The sequence below is a fragment of the Neoarius graeffei genome, chromosome 11 (genome assembly GCF_027579695.1).
Source record: "Neoarius graeffei isolate fNeoGra1 chromosome 11, fNeoGra1.pri, whole genome shotgun sequence".
Classification (NCBI taxonomy): domain Eukaryota; kingdom Metazoa; phylum Chordata; class Actinopteri; order Siluriformes; family Ariidae; genus Neoarius; species Neoarius graeffei.
The window spans coordinates 47,010,488-47,034,075 of NC_083579.1; the positions used below are offsets into that span (position 1 = coordinate 47,010,488).

The 23,588-nt window shown below is 44.1% G+C and overlaps 1 protein-coding gene across 1 annotated transcript in view; it reads right to left on the reverse strand.

Moving 5' to 3' along the window:
• Positions 1-21,607, reverse strand: part of arhgap5 (Rho GTPase activating protein 5) — a 91,532-nt gene extending 69,925 nt beyond the window's left edge. Inside the window, 3 exon segments of the mRNA XM_060934021.1 lie at positions 4,577-4,727; positions 5,411-9,302; positions 21,345-21,607. Of these exon segments, the coding sequence (XP_060790004.1) occupies positions 4,577-4,727; positions 5,411-9,124 (3,865 nt within the window). The 5' untranslated portion in view covers positions 9,125-9,302; positions 21,345-21,607.
• Between the last annotated feature and the right edge of the window lie 1,981 nt (positions 21,608-23,588).

Genomic DNA, 23,588 nt, shown 5'->3' on the forward strand with positions numbered 1-23,588 from the left:
GGCTCGAACCCAGGACCTTCTTGCTGTGAGGCGACAGCGCTAACCACTACACCACCGTGCCGCCTATGAAATAACATATGGAACATATATGTTATTTACCAGCTGGCTGGTCCGGATCGTGAAATATCGTGACCGAGGTCTTGAAAGTCCTGAGCGAGGCCCTCTGGGCCGAGTTCAGTATTCAAGGCCGAGGTCACGGCATTTCACCATACGGACCGACCTTAAGCTGGTAAATAATATATTTATTTTTTTCTTTACCAAATTCTAACAGAAAACGAGAGCGCCCGAAAGGGAAAACCGAGCTGAGCTGCCATTTTGAATCCTCATTAACAGCTCTAATGCAAATTGCTTCCTCCTCGGTATACAGGTGCACTTCCATGGCAGGAAAAAAACTACATTTTGCTGCCTATGTAGTCCCCTATTTATACAAATAGGAGTCATTCAGGATTCAGCCATGTTTTTGCTCGGTGTTAGCAAATTACAGGTTTTAGCTTTCTCCTGAAATGTTTTCTTTTATTTCTTCTTCCTCAGGGTAGTAAAACTTGCTTTCGCTGTGAACACTGTCGTTATCGCTATCCATGCTGTAAAATTAATGCTATTCTGAGAAATGCTGGAAAAAATTTATAAGATTTTTGATAATCTTATAAATAAATCTTATTTAAAAAAAAAGATAAATGTTGACAAAAAATTCTACTATGTTTGTCGTTGTTGTGAACGAGCAAGTCACCAGAGGTCCGCATCCGGGGTCCGTAACTGGGGTCCGTACTATAGGATACAGACCCGCTCGCCAGCCAATCAGAGCGCAGAATTTGGACCGCGAAAAAATAAATGGAATTATGTGATTTAAAAAAAGCGCAAAAACCCCCAAAATATTTTTCATTTTAAATATATTTCATTTTCATTTAGATTCGTCAAAGTAGGCAGCGTTTACCTTGATGACGCTTTACACACAACTGGCATTTTCTTAACCAGCTTCATGAGGTAGTCACCTGGAATGCTTTTCAATTAACAGGTGTGCCTCGTCTAAAGTTAATTAGTGCAATTTCTTGCTTTCTTAATGTGTTTGAAATCAAACAGTAATCAAATATACCGTACACTGATGCCCCTTTTCCACCAAATCAGTTCCAGGGCTGGTTCGGGGCCAGTGCTGGTGCTGGTTCACAACTCGTTCAACTTGCGAGCCAGCTGAGAACCAGTTTGCTTTTCCATAGCTCGCGGTGCTAAGCGGAGCCACGTCATTACGTCGCTGTATACGTCAGTTACGTCAATGTATACGTCAGTTACGTCACTACGTTTGCATAAACCTTGGCGCAAATATCGAAGCAAAAACAACGCGGAAGGAGCTGCTGCTGCTGCTTACATCAGCGGGGAGGCGGAGTTGTTAAGACCACCAACAACAATAACAAGACCGCGAAAGATCGCCGTCTTGTTATTGTTGTTGGTGGTCTTAACAACTCCGCCTCCCCGCTGATGTAAGCGGTTCTTTCCTCTGGCCCAGCAGAGAGTTGGTGCTAGCCTGGAACCGGTTTTTCTGGCCCCAGAGCCAGTTCTTTGTCAGTGGAAACAGAAAACCCGGTTCCAAACTAAGCACTGGCCCCGAACCAGCCCTGGAACTGCTTTGGTGGAAAAGGGGCATGAGAGGCTCCGGTTGAAATTATGGATTCTCTGAGGTGACTGTAATAGTACTATTTTGTGAGGGTGCAGCCAGTCACCGAAGAGAATCCATAATTTCAACCGGAGCCTCTCAGTGCATGGGGTATTAGATTTATATCCCTCATTAAAAAATTCCAAACTAAGAGTGTTAACTTTTGAATCTCGGCATAAACTCACTGGAGGCAGCCATGTTTGTTGTTTACGTCGGCGCGACCTTCGACTTGTGCGTGTGCAATGTACCATGCTATCGTGTTTTTTGTTAACGTATTTATTTTCTTTTTTTTTCCCTACCATACTATTGCTTGCCTCACCAGGCATGATCATGATACGTACATCTACACACACACAAATGCTCACCGAGCCACAGCTGTGACTCGAGTCGGCTACAAAATTATTTTTCGGATTGGAAAAAGAGACCAAGCAGAACATAAAAACAATTACTGACTCACAAAATCAGAAAGCTGTCAAAACTATTGATTTGTATGGCTATTTTAATGTGTTCAGTTGAAAATCCTCCTGGCTGAGATGTTAATGTTTTTATTTCGATTGTATTCGTGACTTCTATTTTTGTCTGTCTTTATTGTCTCATCTCATCTCATTATCTCTAGCCGCTTTATCCTGTCCTACAGGGTCGCAGGCAAGCTGGAGCCTATCCCAGCTGACTACGGGCGAAAGGCGGGGTACACCCTGGACAAGTCGCCAGGTCATCACAGGGCTGACACACAGACACAGACAACCATTCACACTCACATTCACACCTACGGTCAATTTAGAGTCACCAGTTAACCTAACCTGCATGTCTTTGGACTGTGGGGGAAACCGGAGCACCCGGAGGAAACCCACGCGGACACGGGGAGAACATGCAAACTCCGCACAGAAAGGCCCTCGCCGGCCACGGGGCTCGAACCCGGACCTTCTTGCTGTGAGGCCGCCCCCTGTCTTTATTGTTTTAAAAGAAAAAAAAAAAAGACTTGAGTCGGCCGCATAGCTTGAAACCGTGACATCAGTTCATGGTATATCCAGGATATACCATGACTGACTCACATCATATCCTTTTTTTTTTTTTGACGTCATGAGATACATTGCTTAATCAGTGGTGGAACTATTTTATGTCATGTGAGCCATCCTTGGCCAATCCCTGCACAGGAATTTTTTTGATGAGGGATATAATAAATAGTAATAATTTTTAAAAAAAAAACAGTAAATAGCCCTATTCCACAACTGTAGTAATCCATATTATGTCAATAACCGCTCAACTAAGTAAAGAGAAACGACATCCATCATTACTTTAAGACATGAAGTGTCATTTAATTAGTAAAAATAAAGAAAAAACACTGAATTTGAAGGTGTGTCCAAATTTTTAACTGGTACTGTACAAATACTTCAGTGTTATTAAACCTTTTGCTTACTAGCCTGTAATATAGCGGCAACGTTTCTCCAATCCAAAGATTTTTATTATGGTTGAGTAACTACACTACTAAAGTTGCATTCCTATCACCGCTGTGCTTTTAACCTTAGATGATTGCTATCAAAAAAAAAGTCAAAGTCCTTCCCACGCCTTACAGTACCTGGTGTTCCTAGGCAGTCTCCCACTCAAGTACTAACCAGGCCCAACCTGTATGTGGCGCATCGGGCGGCGCCAATCTCCGTTTCCATAGCCCTCGGCCTCTCGCCTATTACATAGCTAGGGTTACAGTGGGGGGCTAGTCCTCTGGTAACCACGAGAGTTTAACTCCCCATGCACATCTGCATTGCAGCGTGCCTTCCCAGATGGCAGTAGATACCATTTTTATGATGGTCTTTGGTATGACCCGACCGTGAATAGAACTCACGATCGAGAGGCGGACACGCTACCACTAGGCCACTAGTCGGTCCACAGATGATTACTATAGCTGCTCACAATTGAACAGTCTCTGAATGGTTGCCACGTGTATTCGTCTGCTTTAACTCTTAGCATTTACACCAGCAACACTCAATGCCAGACCACTGATCCAAAACAATCATCAGGCACTGAAGAAAATATCCACCAACTACTTGACATCATGCACTGATAACTGAAATAATCCTATTAGTTCCTACTCAAATGGTGAATTACAATGTGTAACCTTCAGCAATAAATTGGCTCCACCACTGAACTGTACGACGAACCACAAAGCAGAGGGTTTTTTTCTCCCAGAGGAATATTAAAGGTAGACTCCCTTTCAGATTTTTCAAGTACAGGTCATAAAAAGAATTTTCCGTAACACCCAATTATTTTTGTTTAATGGACTGAAAGCTACTGAATTCGAATCACAGACTTCCAATTTTTTTTAATAGAACAATTAATGAATTTAGGGCCACATGGCCCTAAATTCTCTGCCATTTTTGCCTGCTTCACCATGACCCAGTTCAAGATACTAAGTCATGCATCACATGGTGGGCTTTCCCCGTTCGCGCAAGGCATTGTGGGATACAAATCTGAAACAGGAGAGAAAAATGGAAGAACTGAGTGTGCGAACGAAGCGTGAAAGACCGACTACAGTAACGGAAAGCGAGAAGAAAAGACGTTATGTTGCGAAGGAAAGGAAACGCAGGACCAAACTAATAAATATCAGAGGTCAGCGAGCACCTCGGTGTGATCAGCTATTTGTTTAGTGACAGACTGATGTAACTGTCAGTGCACGGTCAAAGGTAAACCTGCACATGCGCACACGGACTCCTCTGTCTGCTTGACTGTGCGAAGCGAGCGATTTCATGCATGTTATTTGCTCGGGAATCCGCTCAAAAATTAAATAACTTCCCAGCCACAGAATGGCCTGATATTTTGTGAGATATTACAGAAATAAACATATATCACAATGACCAAATTTCAGAGAGAACTAAATTTCACTGATTTTATGAAATCGAAAGGCAGACTAGCTTTAAGCAAAACCGTAAGACTGACCTGTACGTTCGATGTAGTCCACACACTTCTCAATAAACAGAGGAATAGGCCTGTCTGGGGTGACCAAGTTCTGTAGAGGAACACCAAAATAGTTGCTCTCCCAATTTCTTCGAGTTGGCGGATACAATGGCTTTGGAACTTTTGCTTTAACCTATAAAAAGAAATAAAATTATCGACTTTACATGCCATGAACAAAACACATACGGGAAAACACAATTTATTATGATTCTTCTAGTGTTCGATCATTAAACCATTCAAAATCTCTGAATCATCGATGGAATCACTGTTAATGAATGCCTTTTAATTTCCATAAAAACGGAAGTTTATCTTTATCCAGGTCAGGGTTGGCGTGAATCTTGCGCCTCTTCTGGGAGCAAAGAGGGAGAATACACTTTGGCTGGGACGCCAGTCCATTGCATCAACATTACATTGCAGGCATTTAGCAGATGCTCTTATCCAGAGCAATGCAGAACATTACGGAGAGAAGTTGGGAGTTAGGTACCTTGCTCAAGGGCACTTCAGCCATTCCTGCTGGTCCAGGGAATTGAACCGGCGACCTTTTGGTCCCAAAGCTACTTCTCTAACCATTAGGCCATGGCTTCCCCATGCACGCGCACACACATTTATACACGGGGCGATTTAGCATACCCAACCCTCATACCTGCCTGTTGTTTGGATCCCAAAGAACCCAGAGGAAACCCATGGAAAACCAAAAACACCACACAGGCAGTAATCTGAGCTCAAACCGAGGATGCAGTGAGGCAGTAATGATACCCGCTGTGTCACTGTGCAACTCATGAACTGAAATGTAAAAAAATTATTATGCCAGCTTACCTTTTTCGGTTCCTTGTTTTTTGTTGCTTTCTTCTTCTTCAACTTCTTGTCATCCTGCTCTGGGTCTGAAGTGATGGCTGGATTGTCTATCCCTCCTTTCCATGGATCGACAGGTGAAAGTAAAGGGTCCTCTTCACTTCCACGGTTACCCCTGCCTTTTTTCTTCTTCTGCACTGCCGGCCCCGATTCATCATCGCTGACATCAGAGTGCACTCGTCTGTGGTACGCTTTCGTCTTGCTGAAAAGGATCTTTGATCGATGTTTGTATTTGGACGGTCGCCTGCTCCCCTGTGACTTCAGCATTCGATCAAAACCATTCTCCTCGTCACCGTACAAACCATGATGGCAGCCAAACGAGTTACGCATCTTGACTATCCGGCTGTGGGTATCCTCTGGAACAGCATAAATGTCCTCGTTGAAACCTTTCGATTTGGGGAGAGTGTCTGCTGGATCTGCGTAATTGTCAGCCACCTCAAGGTCGTCATGGACCATAAAAGGGCCTCGTGTTCTCCTGCTGGCCCTCATTCCAGCCTCAATGGTTTTCAAAAGGTTGGGGTCCAGTTTCTTAACATTAGGCTTGTTTAGCACAGGTTTAGGTCTCACTGGGGGAGGCACTTTGTGGTTGCGTTCATGATCACCGATAGGTGTACTATGGACAGGGTACTCGTTCCCTTCCAAGTCAATTTTATACTTTCTTTCACTAGGGGTGGGCAGCAGCTGTACGTCATCCCCTATGGGGCTATAAGGTGGCGGGCCCTCAGCATCATCCTCAGAGTCAGGGTAATAAGAGTAGGCTGGTGAATGGTTGTGTGGTGACTGAGTGAAGACGTCTTCGGTGGTGCCTTGGTCCCGTGTGTTATCAAACATGAAGGAGCTCTCTATACTGTTCTTCTTCTCAAGTACCTCACTGAAAAATGGTGTGAAGACTTCCGTTTGCCTGTGGTACTGAGACAACGAGTAGAGTGCTGTAAATTTGGCTGCGATTTCTGTAGCAATGTGTTCCCCCTCAGTCATCAGCTCCTTGATTGCCTCATTCTCGAAAAAATCGGCCTGGCTGTCCGTGATAGCCACCATTTGGACCGGAATCACATCTTGGACCTCTGCCAAGAACGCCCGCAACATGGCCATGGAAGCCTTTCGTTTTGCTGAGTAGACAAGTATGTATCCATGCACCAATTCATCCTTTCTGATTCCAATCGAGGAGTGGTATGAGAGGACAGTGACTTGTATGCGCCTGCGACTGTCACCGATGATTTTGTCGAGGTACAGGGTGTTGCTCTGACCAGGCTGACCAGCACTACAGGAATGCGAATCCAGAAAAGGCGAGAGAATAAGATCCACGCTGAACGGATCGCCGCACATGGCACACATAACTATTCGCAAATCTGTTTCCGACAAATCTTTGATGGAGGGCACGGGACTCATCAAGTCAAAATTATGCTTTAGGCCTTCTAGGACTGCTCGGAGCGCTTGTTTTATTTGAGACTCATTAAACTTGCGGGGAAAGGTCCCGGAGGGCATGTCTATGAACGTGCACTGGAGCTTATTGGCAAGCTGTTGGCCCTGATGCCTTAAAATAGGCATGTTTTTGCAAACATTGTCTCGCTGACTTGCTAAGATTAGAATAAACGGCGATGGCTGGGCAAATCTGTCTCTTCTGCCCTGAAAAATCTCAGCTCGGATTCGGCTTACGCGATCCCCAATGTAATTAAGTGACTCTATTGAACTGAACACACAGAAGAACCCATGAGGTTTGAAATTTGATAACCAGGAATGGTTCAAAAGCATGGGAGAATTTACATCAACAGGTAAAAGGTCCAATTCGTAGATTTTACCATCAAGGGTATATTCATCGTCTGTGGACTGAGCTTTTATTTCGTTGGCAAGTTCTTGAGCTAGTCCTTCACGTCCGAGAAGACACAAGTTGACTTTATCAAGATTGGAGCTGTTGTAGTACAGATTAGTGCGACCGTGGTCCAACTGAACCAGCCTGTTTGCAAGCACCTGCTCAACTTTCAGATCCACACAGCTCACGCCACTGAGACACGTCTCTTTGGTGGGATGATAAACAAATCCAATGTGTTTCAGTAAAAGGGACTCCCTATCTGGGGCAAGCTTCTGGAGAGCTCTATATCTGGGTTCCTCGTTGAGTACAGTGTGGATTTCGCTCATTTTATCACAGCTTGGGGTGGCATTCAAATCCAAATCGTAAAACAGCTCGGCGTGCTCAAAAAGCATTTCCTGAAACTCCTCTTTGGCCCCTTCAACTATTTCCTGCTGATGCAGCGCATACACATCTCTGCGATCAGCTTCTGTGATACACTTGTACGCTTCGTCCTCCATGACAAAACACATTATCTCCTCCCACGGTTGGCCAGGACTTATGAAATGCACTCGCTCCAGTGTCTTCTTGAATTTTTCCTTCATTTCCAGTCGTCTCTTTTCAGATATCAAATGTTGGACGTGGTTTTGGTAGATCCTCTCACCTTCTGCAGTTTTAAGGATGTCAAAGGGGACTCTTCGATCGTCTGTTTTGTTAACATGATCCGTCTCGTCCCACGGGGTTTGCTCCAGCACGATAAAGTAGTACTGGAATTCGTTCTTGCTTTTTAACAAGTTCTGAGCATCTGTCCAGCTCAGGTTCTCAATCTCTTCCAAGTTGTTTAGCATCTTGTTAAGAATTTTTGGCAAACTGGAGAGGTAATCATCTCTTCTCTTCTTGATATGCTCTTGTCTCAGCTGCTCAATATGCTTCGAAAAGGTGTTTCTAGCCTTCCGAGTACCTTCCAAATTAATGTATTCCTCGTAATCTGAATGGTTTTTCAATGAGTTGCTCACAACTTTCCAGCTCGTGTGGTAATCTCTGACAGACTGCACAATAAGCTTTTCAAACTTGACCGTGACTGTGGCTACTAACTGTCTCTGAACTTTGTAAGCCTCCAAGTAAGGGATAATTTTGGGTTTACCTCGCGTTTTGTCCATTTGCTGGGTTAGCGCGTTAAAACAGAGGTCCACATTGACGGACGACAGAGCCGACGTCTCAACCAACAGAAGATTCTTTTTGCTTGCGGCAAAAGTCTGGACGTCTCGTAAGTATTGCTCAACGCACGAATCGCATTTTGTTGCAGCGATGATGATGGGCTTTTTTGACTTGGCAATTTGCGAGTAAAGGCTATTGACAAATTTCATCTGGTCATCAAATTTCCTGTTGCATCCTTTGCTTACGTCTATGCACAGGATAAACCCGTCGATGTTTAGCTTTCCGTCAGGCATCTGCTTCTGATCAAAATCCTGCTCCAAGCCCAGCTGATCTGTGCAAATATACATCAGTTTCTCAGCAGACTGCAGCTTTGTAGTCGCAGCCCGCTTCGAATAGGGCTGCAGATTTGTGCTCCGATGAGGCAAAAAGGTCTGGTCGTCAATAAATTCAGTCTGTTCGATGATTTGAATTCGACAGTCAAGGCCATCGTCTCCTCTGTGTAACACTTCCCCCCAGTACAGGAAGTGATCATTGTTCACCACACGACCTCCAAAGTCGATTGTGCTCAACACAGAAGTGTGCTCCGAGTAGTAGCTGTCTGCGCTGGGACGTACATATCTGTTGCATAGGCAGGACTTGCCCACACCACAGTTGCCCTTTTCTTTCTCAGTGCCCGAGAGCCCAACTACACTGATGGTGTATGTCGGTGGACGGGGCTCTTTGTTCTTGGCCATTATATAGCCCCTCTCATTGCCTTGTTACTCTCAGCAAAGTCTGCCAGCAAGGCAAGGATCAAGTTCCATTGGCTACTGGTGATGCATTTCCATTTCTCGCTCTGAACAGATGGGGATATTCCTTTCCTCTGGATCGTCAGTTATGGAGCAGCTGCGCTTCTCCTCAGGCATCACCTACCTGCAATATATAAAAGGATATCGCATCAACATACACATATTACCAAAAATGAAGTTACGGTCAACAAATATTCATTCGCCTGCAAATTAAACTCTTAAAGCAACAAACCATATTTATATACAGTACAATTCAAAGAGTGAGAAAGACTTAATAGGTATCATTTCCTCGCAGCAACACATCCTCATACACTCAGCGGTATTACAGATACACTACCTAATAATTCCCCATACGTTATACAGTCAGGAGTGAATGATTTTTTTTTTAAAGCACCATTATGGTACTTTGAAGACAAGTGACTGAATGTACTCGAATTGTGTAACACGCATCAGTCGTTTTTTTTTAACCTCTTTCATCACTGTCCTGGTTTTACACAAAAGGACAGGTGGGAGCTGGATGGTTTTCATACACATTTATGAATGCATGTGTAAACACAGTTTGTACAAATTTTTACTGGGTGGGTTGAGTATACAAACAGGGTTGTGGCTAAAGGTTGGGTGTATGAGCAGCTCAGGATATGGAAGTGTTTTATTCAATGTCATGTTTATTTTATTACCTCGAACGCTAGGGGTGTAACGGGAAACAAAAATCACGGGTCGGTACGTACTTCGGTTTTGAAATCATGGTTCGGTTCATTTTCGCTGCAGTAAAGGAAAAAAATGCACAACATAAAATTGCAGGTTGTTTATTACGAACTTTTGTCAACACCGATAGGCGTGTACAGGTGGTGTAGTGGTTAGCACTGTCACCTCACAGCAAGAAGGTTCTGGGTTCGAGCCCAGTGGCTGACAGGGGCCTCCTTGTGTCTGCATGGGTTTCCCCCACAGTCCAAAGACATGCGGTTAGGTTAATATGGGGCAGCCGTGGCCTGAGGTTGGGCTGGAGTGCCCTTGAGCAAGGGCACCTAACCCCCAACTGCTCCCCCGGGTGCTGTAGCATAGCTGCCCGCTGCTCTGGGTATGTGTGTGCGTTCAGCGCTCACTCATGTGTGTTCGCTGCTTCAGATGGGTTAAATTTCACCGTGTGTCTGTGTAACAAATAAAGGCTTCTTCTTGGCTTATCATTTTTTTAAATATCGTTTTAAATGAACGATGCAAACCACTGATAACGTCTCCAATAAATAAAAGACTCAAATAAATTTAAATGAAATGAACTTTTCCGTATTGACTGAATCGCAGCATCAACAGTTCCAGTTTGTAGGCCTGCCCACATTCACTCAACATTCATGTTTTTTGTTTTTCAGAAAAATTTAATTGTCCACGTTGTCCTTAGAAAGGGCAGGTCTGCTGGCAATCACAACATCTCCAGCTGTAGAAAACACCCTCTTGCTTGGGACAGAGGTTATATTCAGATTCGCGTGGTGCCGTTTCAAATGATTGATCGAGTTCGACGTGTTGCCAGAAGCGTACCCGATTACTACTGAACAGTGTCGGCACACTGCTTTCGTCTTTTCCACCTGTCTTTGTCCGTCGTCGTATGTCACCAAGAAACTGAAATGTTCCCAAACGGGAGACCTGAATTACCGATAAAGGCGGGTATTCAAGCTCGGGCTTCTCGTTCACGTTATTCATGAGGTTCGCTAGCTTGGCTGTGCATGCAGTGCGCTCAAAGTGCAAGGCGGACCCTGTGTCCGAAATCGCTCCCTATTCACTATATAGGGCACTATATAGCGAGGACGCCATTTTGTAGTGCTGTCCGAAACCTGAGTGAGGATTATTTACACCCTATATAGTGCACTCAAAGTATCCCATAATGCATCACGAAAAGTAGCGTACAACCGATGGTCACTAACCGAAGCAATATATCCCATCATGCATTGCGGTTGCGCTAAAAGAAATCAAATTAAAAGTCTCAAATGTGATTTAATAAAAGGCAGCGGGAAAGAAGAAAATATTCAGCCTTGATTTAAAAAAACTGAAAGAGTCAGGTATTGATTAATGTGGGAAATACGCTCAGTATAATATGTATTTATCACAAAAACACATGCGTGTATTTATTATTTTGAAAACCCACCAGCCGACTGATCTGGCACGTTTTAATTGTGCGACAGTAATGACGTAAATACCAGCGCGACGGACTAGTGTCCGAAAGCGTTTTTTCATTTTACTGTACCAATGAGCGCAATGTATAGTCCTCTATATAGTAATTCCCTCTATAGGGAGTAGTTAAAGAGTGAGCGATTTCAGAGACTTACCAAATGTACAGTCCGCCACTTAACATGTTCGTGTGGGAACTCGGATTTGAAGTATGTTCCACACGCAAAAAAGCCGACTGGTAATAACCGTTAAAGATTGCACTCAGTACACATCTGCACCATACCGAAAGTCCTGTACTGAAACGTTCTGGTATGAATACGTGTACCGTTACATCCCTGCAGAACACAGATCAAGTGTGTCCATAGTAAGTATATATACTAGTGCTGTCAAGCGATTAAAATATTTAATCGCGATTAATGTCGCGACTGTCATAGTTAACTCGCGATTAATCGCAATTTAATCGCACATTTTTGTCACATGAAAAACCATTGTAATTCTCTTATCAGCATAAAAAAGTGAATGGGCTTGCTCACCGTTCGAACTATGGGGGTACACGGGGGATCTGAGATCCCCTGAAACAGACATGAGATCCCTTGAAAACATGATTTGGGAAATGTTGGGGGGTCTCTAAAATATTGGCAAAATGATGTTTATTGACATAGCAATCGTGTGTAACGGGAAGCATTTGCATATCCGAAGTGAGCGCGCGATCGGAGATCCGCGCTCTGAGACAAGCGCAAGCACCCCCCCAAGGGAAAAAAAAAGGGACCCCCCGAAAATATCGGCATAGTTCGAACACTGGTTGTACCAATGTTTTTTTTTTTTTAATTGCAGAGCATAACACGTCTTGTCACAGCCACTGCAAAGTGGGGCTGGAGCCGCCGATGGGAAAACGATCGGAGCACCGTGGCTCTTCGGGGGAGGGCAGAGGACTCTGGCTGTGCGGAGCGTGGCATCATGTCACAGAGCGTTAATCTCGCGATAAAAAAATTATCGCCGTTAAAATTGAGTCAAGTTAACGCGTTAATAATGCGACATTTTTGACAGCACTAATATATACCATACAAAACAACCAGACAAGACCTGCACTCCATTCATGGAAAGAGGCTTCTGGAAACATAATCCAAATATGTTCAGTACGATGTGATTGACCATCAATCCACTGACATCATACTGAATTAAGATAAGGCAGCGTGTTCGGTATGACTAGTTTCTAATAAAATACCTACAGAATATACACACAATGTAGAAGGCTGTGGGATGATCGACTCATAATGGGAACGATTAGTGTAGTAGTACTCAAAATTCACATTGTTCTTTTTCCCCTCATAGGGCTTTGCGTGCAAAGCTGATCACACAACATGAAATCGAGTCGTACATAAGCTGATAGCCGATGGGGTGCGTAGCGCTGAGCTGGCTATAAGCCACGTACGACGAGATTGAGTGGAATCACTGTTTTATTCTATCCACATTCACTGGATTTTGAGAAACAGAATATTTTTATTTTTAGCAAATTCAATAAATAAAAACTTTATACAAAACGTCTGACACAATAATTTCCACGTAGAATGTAAACAAACCGGTGAAATGACAGTAGCAATTTGTGAAAAATGCTATAATAATAATAATAATTTTTGAAAAATAAAAAGAGATACGTTCTTACCATCAAATACTTTTATTCCATATTTTGTTGCTTTTTTTGTATTTTTGGGGGTTTTGTTTTCAAGTAGAGTTTTTATTTCGTCCTCGGTTGGTTCAGCAACACGCTCTGCCATTTTGTTTTTCTCTACTCACGGTATACGAGCTGATATCCTAGTCGTAGAGTAGCCAATCAGAGCGCACGATTGCTCAGATCCAGTGAATGTGGAGAGAATAAAAGCGGTTAGACATTTCCTATGGCTGAAGATCATCTAGTGATCCGTGAGGTACAGAGGGCACTAAATATGTTCTATAACACCAGTATCTTTTGGCCTATGTAGTGAGCAAAGTGTGAATAAGAAGCCATTGTTAATTCAGTTTAACTTGAAGATGAAAGATTTAATGTGAAGATGGCAGTCCGGCAGGTTTTATTTGCTCTATTAAGACTAATTCCATTTTTGAACGGCTTCATAATGAACCAGAAAAAAAAACAAAAAAAACCTGGGGGCATTAAACAAAAATATCCACCTTGAAGGACGAACGCATTAATCTTTATCGATAACATAATCTTCAGCAGCGTCCTAGAATTTATTTTGAAAAGAAATTCTGACTTTACTTTTTCAGTTTAAACTTTTCATCTTCGTTATTGGGCGGCGGCACGGTGGTGTAGTGGTTAGCGCTGTCGCCTCACAGCAAGAAGGTCCGGGTTCGAGCCCCGTGGCCGGCGAGGGCCTTTCTGTGTGGAGTTTGCATGTTCTCCCCGTGTCCGTGTGGGTTTCCTCCGGGTGCTCCGGTTTCCCCCACAGTCCAAAGACATGCAGGTTAGGTTAACTGGTGACTCTAAATTGACCGTAGGTGTGAATGTGAGTGTGAATGGTTGTCTGTGTCTATGTGTCAGCCCTGTGATGACCTGGCGACTTGTCCAGGGTGTACCCCGCCTTTCGCCCGTAGTCAGCTGGGATAGGCTCCAGCTTGCCTGCGACCCTGTAGAACAGGATAAACCGGCTAGAGATGATGAGATGAGATGAGATCTTCGTTATTGGTCCAATTTCACCTTGTTTCCTACATTACCCACAATGCCAGTGGGAATTAGCCTTTGCATCATCTCCACCTAAGGTGACCGATGCTGCAGCACTTTAATCCTTGAGTCTGTCCAGCTGGCTCACCTCCTGACCTGGACACTCTGCTCAAACTGATCCAAAGCTTCAACATTCACAGCATCAACACTATTGTGCTTTTAGACGCGTCACTAATTACCATCGCTAGTTAGCTGTGTCGAGTATTTTCCCCCTGTAACTCATCACAAATGCTTTGTGACATCAGAGCGGCACACACCCGCTAACTCCTCCCAGACATAACCAACAAATTAGCACCAGAACCACTAAGCACATCACAACTATCTCAATATATATTTCAGCATATTTAAAGCTAGGGTAGGTCATTTTGGAGAAATGAGCAAGAGTATGCTAGATTTTGAAAGTGTCGAACTGAAAAATCCGACCCCCCCTTTCTTCAGCCCTCCCTCCAAAACATATGAACGCGCACTGCCTGACTACTGCTGGAGCGTGAGTTCATGACAGACAGCGTTGGGGAGAGGAGCGCAGCACAGCGTGGTCATATCCATCTACCTCATGTCTCGTTCACATGGGTATCAGGTGGTTTAGCCCCACGTTTAAATGAGAATGAAGTTGATCAAATGTTTCTATGATTGATCATTCTAGATTTAAAGAGAACAGAGCTTTTTTTAAACGAAAGTTTGATCTTAAAGTTTTTGACAGAATTTTTCATTTGACTTACAGTATGTAAGCTCACTTAAAGTAGCTGAAGAAACTCTGACTAGCTAGCTGAATCAAACCAAGGGTTTGCATGTTTAAAGGAACAGTCCACCGTACTTCCATAATGAAATATGCTCTTATCTGAATTGAGACGAGCTGCTCCGTACCTCTCCGAGCTTTGCGCGACCTCCCAGTCAGTCAGACGCAGTCAGACGCAGTCAGACGCGCTGTCACTCCTGTTAGCAATGTAGCTAGGCTCAGCATGGCCAATGGTATTTTTTGGGGCTGTAGTTAGATGCGACCAAACTCTTCCGCGTTTTTCCTGTTTACATAGGTTTATATGACCAGTGACATGAAACAAAGTTCAGTTACACAAATTGAAACGTGGCGATTTTCTATGCTATGGAAAGTCCGCACTATAATGACAGGCGTACTAACACCTTCTGCACGCTTCGGCAGCGCACTGATATCTGAGCTCCGTATCAATGCGCTGCCGAAGCGCGCAGAAGGTGTTAGTACGCCTGTCATTATAGTGCGGACTTTCCATAGCATAGAAAATCGCCACGTTTCAATTTGTGTAACTGAACTTGTTTCATGTCACTGGTCATATAAACCTATGTAAACAGGAAAAACGCGGAAGAGTTTGGTCGCATCTAACTACAGCCCCAAAAAATACCATTGGCCATGCTGAGCCTAGCTACATTGCTAACAGGAGTGACAGCGCGTCTGACTGACTGGGAGGTCGCGCAAAGCTCGGAGAGGTACGGAGCAGCTCGTCTCAATTCAGATAAGAGCATATTTCATTATGGAAGTACGGTGGACTGTTCCTTTAAAGGCCATGCTAAAGATCTGATCGTCCTTCTAATAAACATACTATGGTTCGCCGGTGGTAATTCGGCGCAATGTCGAATTCTCATCTTTAGTACCGTTTGACGTGAATAATTGTAGGTAATAATTTGGAGCGATTTTGGATTCCTCTTGTCTTTAGTATGTTCAATCGTGTCATATATCAGATGTTAAACAAACACCAGCAACAATCCTTCCTCCAAAGCACGACAAAAAGCCAAACTGAAGCGTTTCACGTCAAGATTTTGTTGCTGACAAAATCATTAACTTCGACATGAAATAAATCGACAACAGAATCGAAACCTTCGTATTTTTGTAGCAAATCACAAAAACATTTCACTTCTACTTGTTATATGTTGGCTTTTGCTGATCTTTTGAAGATCATCTGAACTGAATAAAGCTATTTGAAACAGAATTAAGACATTCTTGTAATGCCTTCTAAAATCACGGATGGTGTTTTAGCCCCACGTGCAACATCCCTGAAGATGGAGCTAAACCATTCACATGGAAGGAAACACTTAAAGTGCCATTCCACCATTGGATGTATTCTTTGGCATAAAATACAATATATTTTGACAACATATATAAATGATATCACTAGATAGAGAAATCTTTTAGCTTCAAAATGATATATCAAACATAATTTTTTGACAACGACAAGTATATTAATTTTGCGACCAAAGTCACCTACCCTTTTAATTTCCGCACGTGATGTCATCGGCAGGTTCCCCTTCTTGTGTACCACGTGACGTGTGACGTGGCACATATTATCAGCAATGGCGGATAGAACGCGATAAAAATAATACCAATAAATCTAGCTAATACCAATAAATCTAGCTAACTGAAAGATTAACTCAAAATTTTTCGCAATTTTTTTGGCCCCCATATACGAGGAGAAATGACTCTCTCACTTTGGGGGTTTCCTGGTCTAAAAATAGACCGACACGTGGTACACAAGAAGGGGAACCTGGCGATGACATCACGTTTCACTACCGCGCGGAAATTAAAAGGGTAGGTGACTTTGGTCGCAAAATTAATATACTTGTCGTTGTCAAAAAATTATGTTTGATATATCATTTTGAAGCTAAAAGATTTCTCTGTCTAGTCATGTTGTCATAAAATATATTGTATTTTATGCCAAAGAATACATCCAATGGTGGAATGGCACTTTAAGATTATCGTAACAAATGTAAACAACTTCTTCTTTTGGCTGCTCACGTACGTTCGGGGTCTCTACAGCGGATCTGTTCCAGATATTTGATTTGGCAAAGGTTTTACATCGGATGCCCTTCTTGACGCAACCCTCCCCAATCTATCTGGGCTTGGGACTGGCACTAAGTACATGCTGGCTTGTGCAGCCCCAGTGGCTGGGTATTTTACCTAACCTGCATGTCTTCGGACTGTGGGGGAAACCGGAGCACCCGGAGGAAACCCACGCAGACACGGGGAGAACATGCAAACTCCGCACAGAAAGGCCCCCGTCGAATTCCATTCGAACCTGGAACCTTCTCGTTCTGAGGCGACAGTGCTAACCGCTACACCACCATGCCGCCTAATGAATGCAAACAACAAACATGGCTATTGTTAGTACTCACAGTTGTCCACTAGCTCACCATCTTTATTATACAGTGTTCTCCACGGGCGCTTTTAAAGTGGCGCACCGCCACGTTATAATTCTGGCCTGCCACCCTTCCCTTGGCCAAAAAAAAAAAAAGTAACTTCATCAGTATGCACCAAATAAATCGTAAAGTATTTGCTTGATGATAATTTTGTAACTATTTAACACGCAGAAGACCATTAAACGAATGCATACGGGGCTACCTGAAGTGGCCACGCGACTGCAATAGAAAACCATCCGGCCGGCTGCGTACAGACTGTGACCCAGAGTTCTGCAGATTGAGGCTGATTCCTGCGTTACACTACACCACACCACATTACACTATACTGACACATAGTAACGCTGGAAGCTACAAACTGCAGCTAGCCAGCAGCTAAATAACTTTTCGGATGCATACGCAGGTTGCTTGTAGCATTATTGTGCAACGGTTACGCTTACCTATCGTCTTTTCTAACCATACACAGTTACAGTAATCATATAACAGCACACACACAAGTAAGTTCAGGTCTTTTATTTTACGTATCTGTGATTGTGTAGGCGAGAGCTGCACTTTCCCATTGCTTCACTGTGGTTGTTTACTGAAGGACTTCCGGGTTCCTGGGTCAAAGGACCCGAACTACGGAGGCCGGGGTGGCTTTGTAGTGCCAGTCTCGGGCACGCGTACCAGCTCGTACATGAATTGTAGTGGTTTCACCCAATTAACATTATGTGTATTGTAAAAAATGTATGTATTTATTGTAATTGGGTATTTTGTTTATGCATGGAAGTTCATTTATTTTTCACACACAGAAAAAAATATAATTAATTCAGGGATGCGCAACAGGTGCATCAGCCTCAACGGAAATGTCAAATGAGTCTCACATTGACAGTAAAGATGATATGTCCAGTAAGAATGTGTTAATTTTTTGTAAAATGGTTTAGCATTTCCTATTCATTTATTGGCCAGTTTCACTGTCAAAAAAGCCCAAAGTCCGTCAGCTTCATCCCCCTGACCCCCCACTGGGGCTCCGCCCCTGGACCCTGTTGGGGGCCTAGGCGGCCCCCAAACCCCTGCCATCACCTTTTTTTTTTGAAAAGTCGAGAACCCTGTTATATCAGTCTAGCCTTGTGGAAGACTCCGGTCACGTGCAACGTGTACGCTCAGGTAGGATATTGCGATTTCATTCAGACCGAATGAAATGATTGGACGGGGTATTTACAGCCCTGCGACTTCCACGGATGACAGATTTTTGCCTTTTTATCATCAGAACATTTGATCTATTCACGGCTGCCGGGATGTAAAGTAAATTTCAAGAAATATAACCAAAAAAAAATGCTCTAGAAAGAAAAGAAAGCACAACTTTATTCATCACACACTTGTGAAATTCCTCTCTGCATTTAACCTATCTGAAGCAGTGAACACACACACGTACCCAGAGCAGCCATGCTAACAGCACCTGGAGAGCAGTTGGGAGTTATGGCGTATTCACACCTACGTTGTTTGGTCCGGGCCAAACGACCAAACGAACCAAATTTCCCTTGGTCCGGACCTTTTGGGTTGGTCTGAATACAAACCACCGAACTCTGGTCCGGACCAAACAAGCGGACCGAGACCGAGCTGCAAGGCCGGACTCGGTCCGGACCAAAGGAACCCTGGTGCGGATCTTTTGGAGGTGTGAAAGCAGACCGGACCTAATCTGACAGTTTTGCTTTTTTGTACCTCGGGAGCTTCCGTCGTTTGTCGAGCATTATGGGAAACAGAGTCTTGACACTCCACCGCAAAGTGCAAACACTGTTTCGGTTGTCAAGGGAACCTTACAACAGTCGTTGTAAGGTTCCCTTTTGGAGAGAACACACAAAAATGCCGACGTGTTTGCTGTATTCAGTGAGAAAATGAAGGAGAAGGGGTTCACGCGCTCCCCAGAACAATGTCGGCTAAAAGTGAAGAAACTCCGTCAGACCTACATTAAAATCAGGGACATTCTTTCAAAAAGTGGCGGTACTAGCGACGCAAAAAAGAAATTCATCTACTGCGTGAAGAGCCAGAACTGTCACAACATGATGTGTGCTCATCAGCGCTATCCTCTGTAGCCGCCTTGCCCTTTGTCGTCGTCGTTGATAAATTACTTGTACAACAGCATAGTAATCGCACAATTGTGAAAACAGTAAAAACTGGAAAAAACATATAGCTTTGACGACATTAAAAAGAATAACAGCACGGAAAGCCTCCATGACTACTTTTTAACTTAACGCTTTGTGCGTGTGTCGTCTCTGACCAATAGCTGAACGACCTCAGGGTGCGTGGCTTTGTTGACAGATTTTGGTCCGCTTACTAAAATGTACAGTGTGAACGCGAACCGCACCAAAATGAAAAAATAAAAAAAAATTTGGTTCGGACCAAAGCAAGTGAACTATCGAACTATCCTGGTCTGAATACACCCTTAAGGCCTCTGCATGCTCTTGCGACAAGGCTTTCGCAGACAGCTTTTCGCAGACAGTTGTAATTTATCGTTGCGCGGGGAGTAATAGGCGTGCGCGATGTTATTCACCGCCACAACGCAAGGGGGCGCGAAGTCGCGAAATCGCTAGGAGTAGTTGGTGGGTGTGGTTAGTGGAGTGTTTATCCTCCGGTTACTTATAATGACTAGAACTGGAGTCGTATAGATGTCCGTACTTCCTCGATCAACCGCTCTTCGTGCTGCTCCATCTTCGCTCGTGTTTTTAAAAATGTCGGTCGTGAAAACAAACCAAACCGGGAAAGTAAGGAAGCGGAAGTGTGTGTACAGCGGATGTAGAGTGGACCAATCAGAGCCCTCTTGTCTGCGGCGCTGTCTGCGAGGCTTCTGCGGTGGTCACAATTTTTGGGAGGTGCGCGCAGAGCGTCTGCGAAGGTGGGGGGGCTACGCAGACACTGTCTGCGACGCTATCTGCGAGGACTGGGTTGTCAGCATAAATTGGCCTTTAGGCGCCTCGCTCAAGCGCACCTCAGCCCACATAACCGCATGTCTTCGGGGGAAACCGGAGCACCCAGAGGAAACCCACGCAGACAACATAGAAACTCCAGACAGAAAGGCCCCTCGAACCCAGAACCTTCTCGCTGTGAGGCGACCGTGCCACCTATCCTGGCTTTACTGTGTTTGAGGCTGGAGTTACTGTTTAAAGAGTGTGACCTCGAGTAAAGGGTATTACTCTGGGCTGATGAGAGCAATATTAAAGGTATTAGTCACACACCATCCATCAGACAGTCATTATGCAAATGAGTGGAGTCCTGTCAGTGCAGGAGGGTTCTTGTGAGTTGGTGAGTTGAGGTTCGAGACTGTGGTGTCCGAGTGATTACAGGCCTGTGTGCAGCGGCTCATTGTGTGAATGGCAGTGTTTTGACACGGTGTTGAGTTCAGCTGCGTTCAAACACAGCCGAGGCGTGAAACCGCTGCCGCTAATCTGCCACCTTGGTTGCTAGCCGGGTTCGAGTCTCCTGGGGGATAATCAGAGACTGTAAACAGCACCAAGTGATCGGCGTTGAGGAAAGGAACTCGATAGCGTGTGTCGGTCTGAGCAGGCTGAGTGTATTGTTCGAGCTCCACGCCTGCTAACTTTCACAAGGCACTGAAAACCCAACAACTCGGGATATTTCTCAGCACGAACACACCGGGATCAATCCCCGTTCAAAACCCCAACACTTTACATCGGTCTAACTACTTGGAGAAACAACACCCTTTGACCAAATAGGTGTCGGACTGAGTGGTAGCATTGAGCGGCTAACAGGAGCGCCAGCTTCGGCTCAGGCTCTTCTCAGCGCAGACACGCTGCTCGCTTACTGTACGAACACACAAACGATCAAAATACACATGTTTCATGGCGTTTCGTTAACCCCGGCCAGAGGAATCAGGCTCGCCACGGACCCAGGCCTTGTCCGAACAACGCTTCCTGAGAGAGAGAGAGAGAGAGAGAGCGCTCCTGCTAGCTCGCCCTGGCTAAGTGCTGGTGTTCCACTGCGCTGTTTTAACCCGCGGAGCGCAGACCATCTGTACAAATCCCAGCCGCCTCCGGTCCAACACACCGGCAGCACCTTCATTCCCTACCGAAACACAGCAACGAGCGAACGGAGAGACACACGGAGAGATCGGAGACTCTTCCAAAAGCTTTCTCCTACCTAACATGGTCGCTCCCATCTCCCGACACCGCGGAGAGGAAGGAGGTGGCATTCCCGAAGATTTCCCTTGATTCCCAGTAATTCCCTCTTCCTGGGAGATTGAGGATAGTCCAGAAGTTAAAGTGGCAGGATTAATCCCAGTTCAATTTCATACACGATTGTTTTTGGATTGATTAATACACAGTTTTTGGTATGAGCGAAATCCGAGCCTGACTCCCTCCCCTCTCATTCCAGTCGGTAATGGCGACCGATGGATCTCTCTCTCTCTCCCTCACTCTCTCTCTCTCTCTCACACACACCCCCTCCCCCCTTCTCTCTCTCTCTCTTTCTCTCTCTTACACACACTAACTTTTCTATTTTGCTGGGAGCTGCGTGTGTTCACAGTTAATAATAATAATAATAAATTTCCAATAATTTATTACTTGTTACATTGTAGATGTTATTATTATTATTATTATCTCATCTCATCTCATTATCTCTAGCCGCTTTCTCCTGTTCTACAGGGTCGCAGGCAAGCTGGAGCCTATCCCAGCTGACTACGGGCGAAAGGCGGGGTACACCCTGGACAAGTCGCCAGGTCATCACAGGGCTGACACATAGACACAGACAACCATTCACACTCACATTCACACCTACGGTCAATTTAGAGTCACCAGTTAACCTAACCTGCATGTCTTTGGACTGTGGGGGAAACCGGAGCACCCGGAGGAAACCCACGCGGACACGGGGAGAACATGCAAACTCCACACAGAAAGGCCCTCGCCGGCCCCGGGGCTCGAACCCAGGACCTTCTTGCTGTGAGGCGACAGCGCTAACCACTACACCACCGTGCCGCCCAATAATAATAATCTCATTCATCTCATCTCATTATCTCTAGCCGCTTTATCCTTCAACAGGGTCGCAGGCAAGCTGGAGCCTATCCCAGCTGACTACGGGTGAAAGGCGGGGTACACCCTGGACAAGTCGCCAGGTCATCACAGGGCTGACACATAGACACAGACAACCATTCACACTCACATTCACACCTACGGTCAATTTAGAGTCACCAGTTAACCTAACCTGCATGTCTTTGGACTGTGGGGGAAACCGGAGCACCCGGAGGAAACCCACGCAGACACGGGGAGAACATGCAAACTCCACACAGAAAGGCCCTCGCCGGCCACGGGGCTCGAACCCAGGACCTTCTTGCTGTGAGGCGACAGCGCTAACCACTACACCACCGTGCCGCCCCCAATAATAATAATAATAATAATAATAATAATAATAATAATTTTCCAATAATTTATTGTTTGTTATATTATACGTCATTTATTATTATTATTATTATTATTATTATTATTATTATTATTATTATGTTTTAAACTAATTGAGGAATAATTTATGTTGTTTTTATCTTAAATGAAGTAATGCACTGATAATAATAATCAGTGGTTAGCGCTGTCGCCTCACAGCAAGAAGGTCTGGGTTCGAGCCCCGTGGCCAGCAAGGGCCTTTCTGTGCGGAGTTTGCATGTTCTCCCCGTGTCCGCGTGGGTTTCCTCCGGGTGCTCCGGTTTCCCCCACAGTCCAAAGACATGCAGGTTAGGTTAACTGGCGACTCTAAATTGACCGTAGGTGTGAATGTGAGTGTGAATGGTTGTCTGTGTCTATGTGTCAGCCCTGTGATGACCTGGCGACTTGTCCAGGGTGTACCCCGCCTTTCGCCCGTAGTCAGCTGGGATAGGCTCCAGCTTGCCTGCGACCCTGTAGAACAGGATAAAGCGGCTAGAGATAATGAGATGAGATTATTATTATTATTATTATTATTATTGTGAATAACTATAAACAGCAATAATATTTTATTATTATTAATAATAATAATAATAATAATAAATTTCCAAGAATTTATTTTTTGTTACATTGTAGATGCCATTATTATTATTATTATTAGTAGTAGTAGTAGTAGTAATAACATAATTATTATGAATAACCATAAACAGCAATAATATATTATTATTATTATTATTATTATTATTATTAATAATAATAATAATAATAATAATACATTTCCAAGAATGTATTTGTTGTTACATTGTAGATGCCATTATTATTATTATTATTATTATTATTATTATTATTATTATTATTATTATTGTTGTTGTTGTTGTTGTTTGTGGTTATTCCTGATAATTAATGTACAAAAAAGTATCAAATTAAATACATCATCATCATACACATTCATTTACTTATTTAAAACTATATTTAT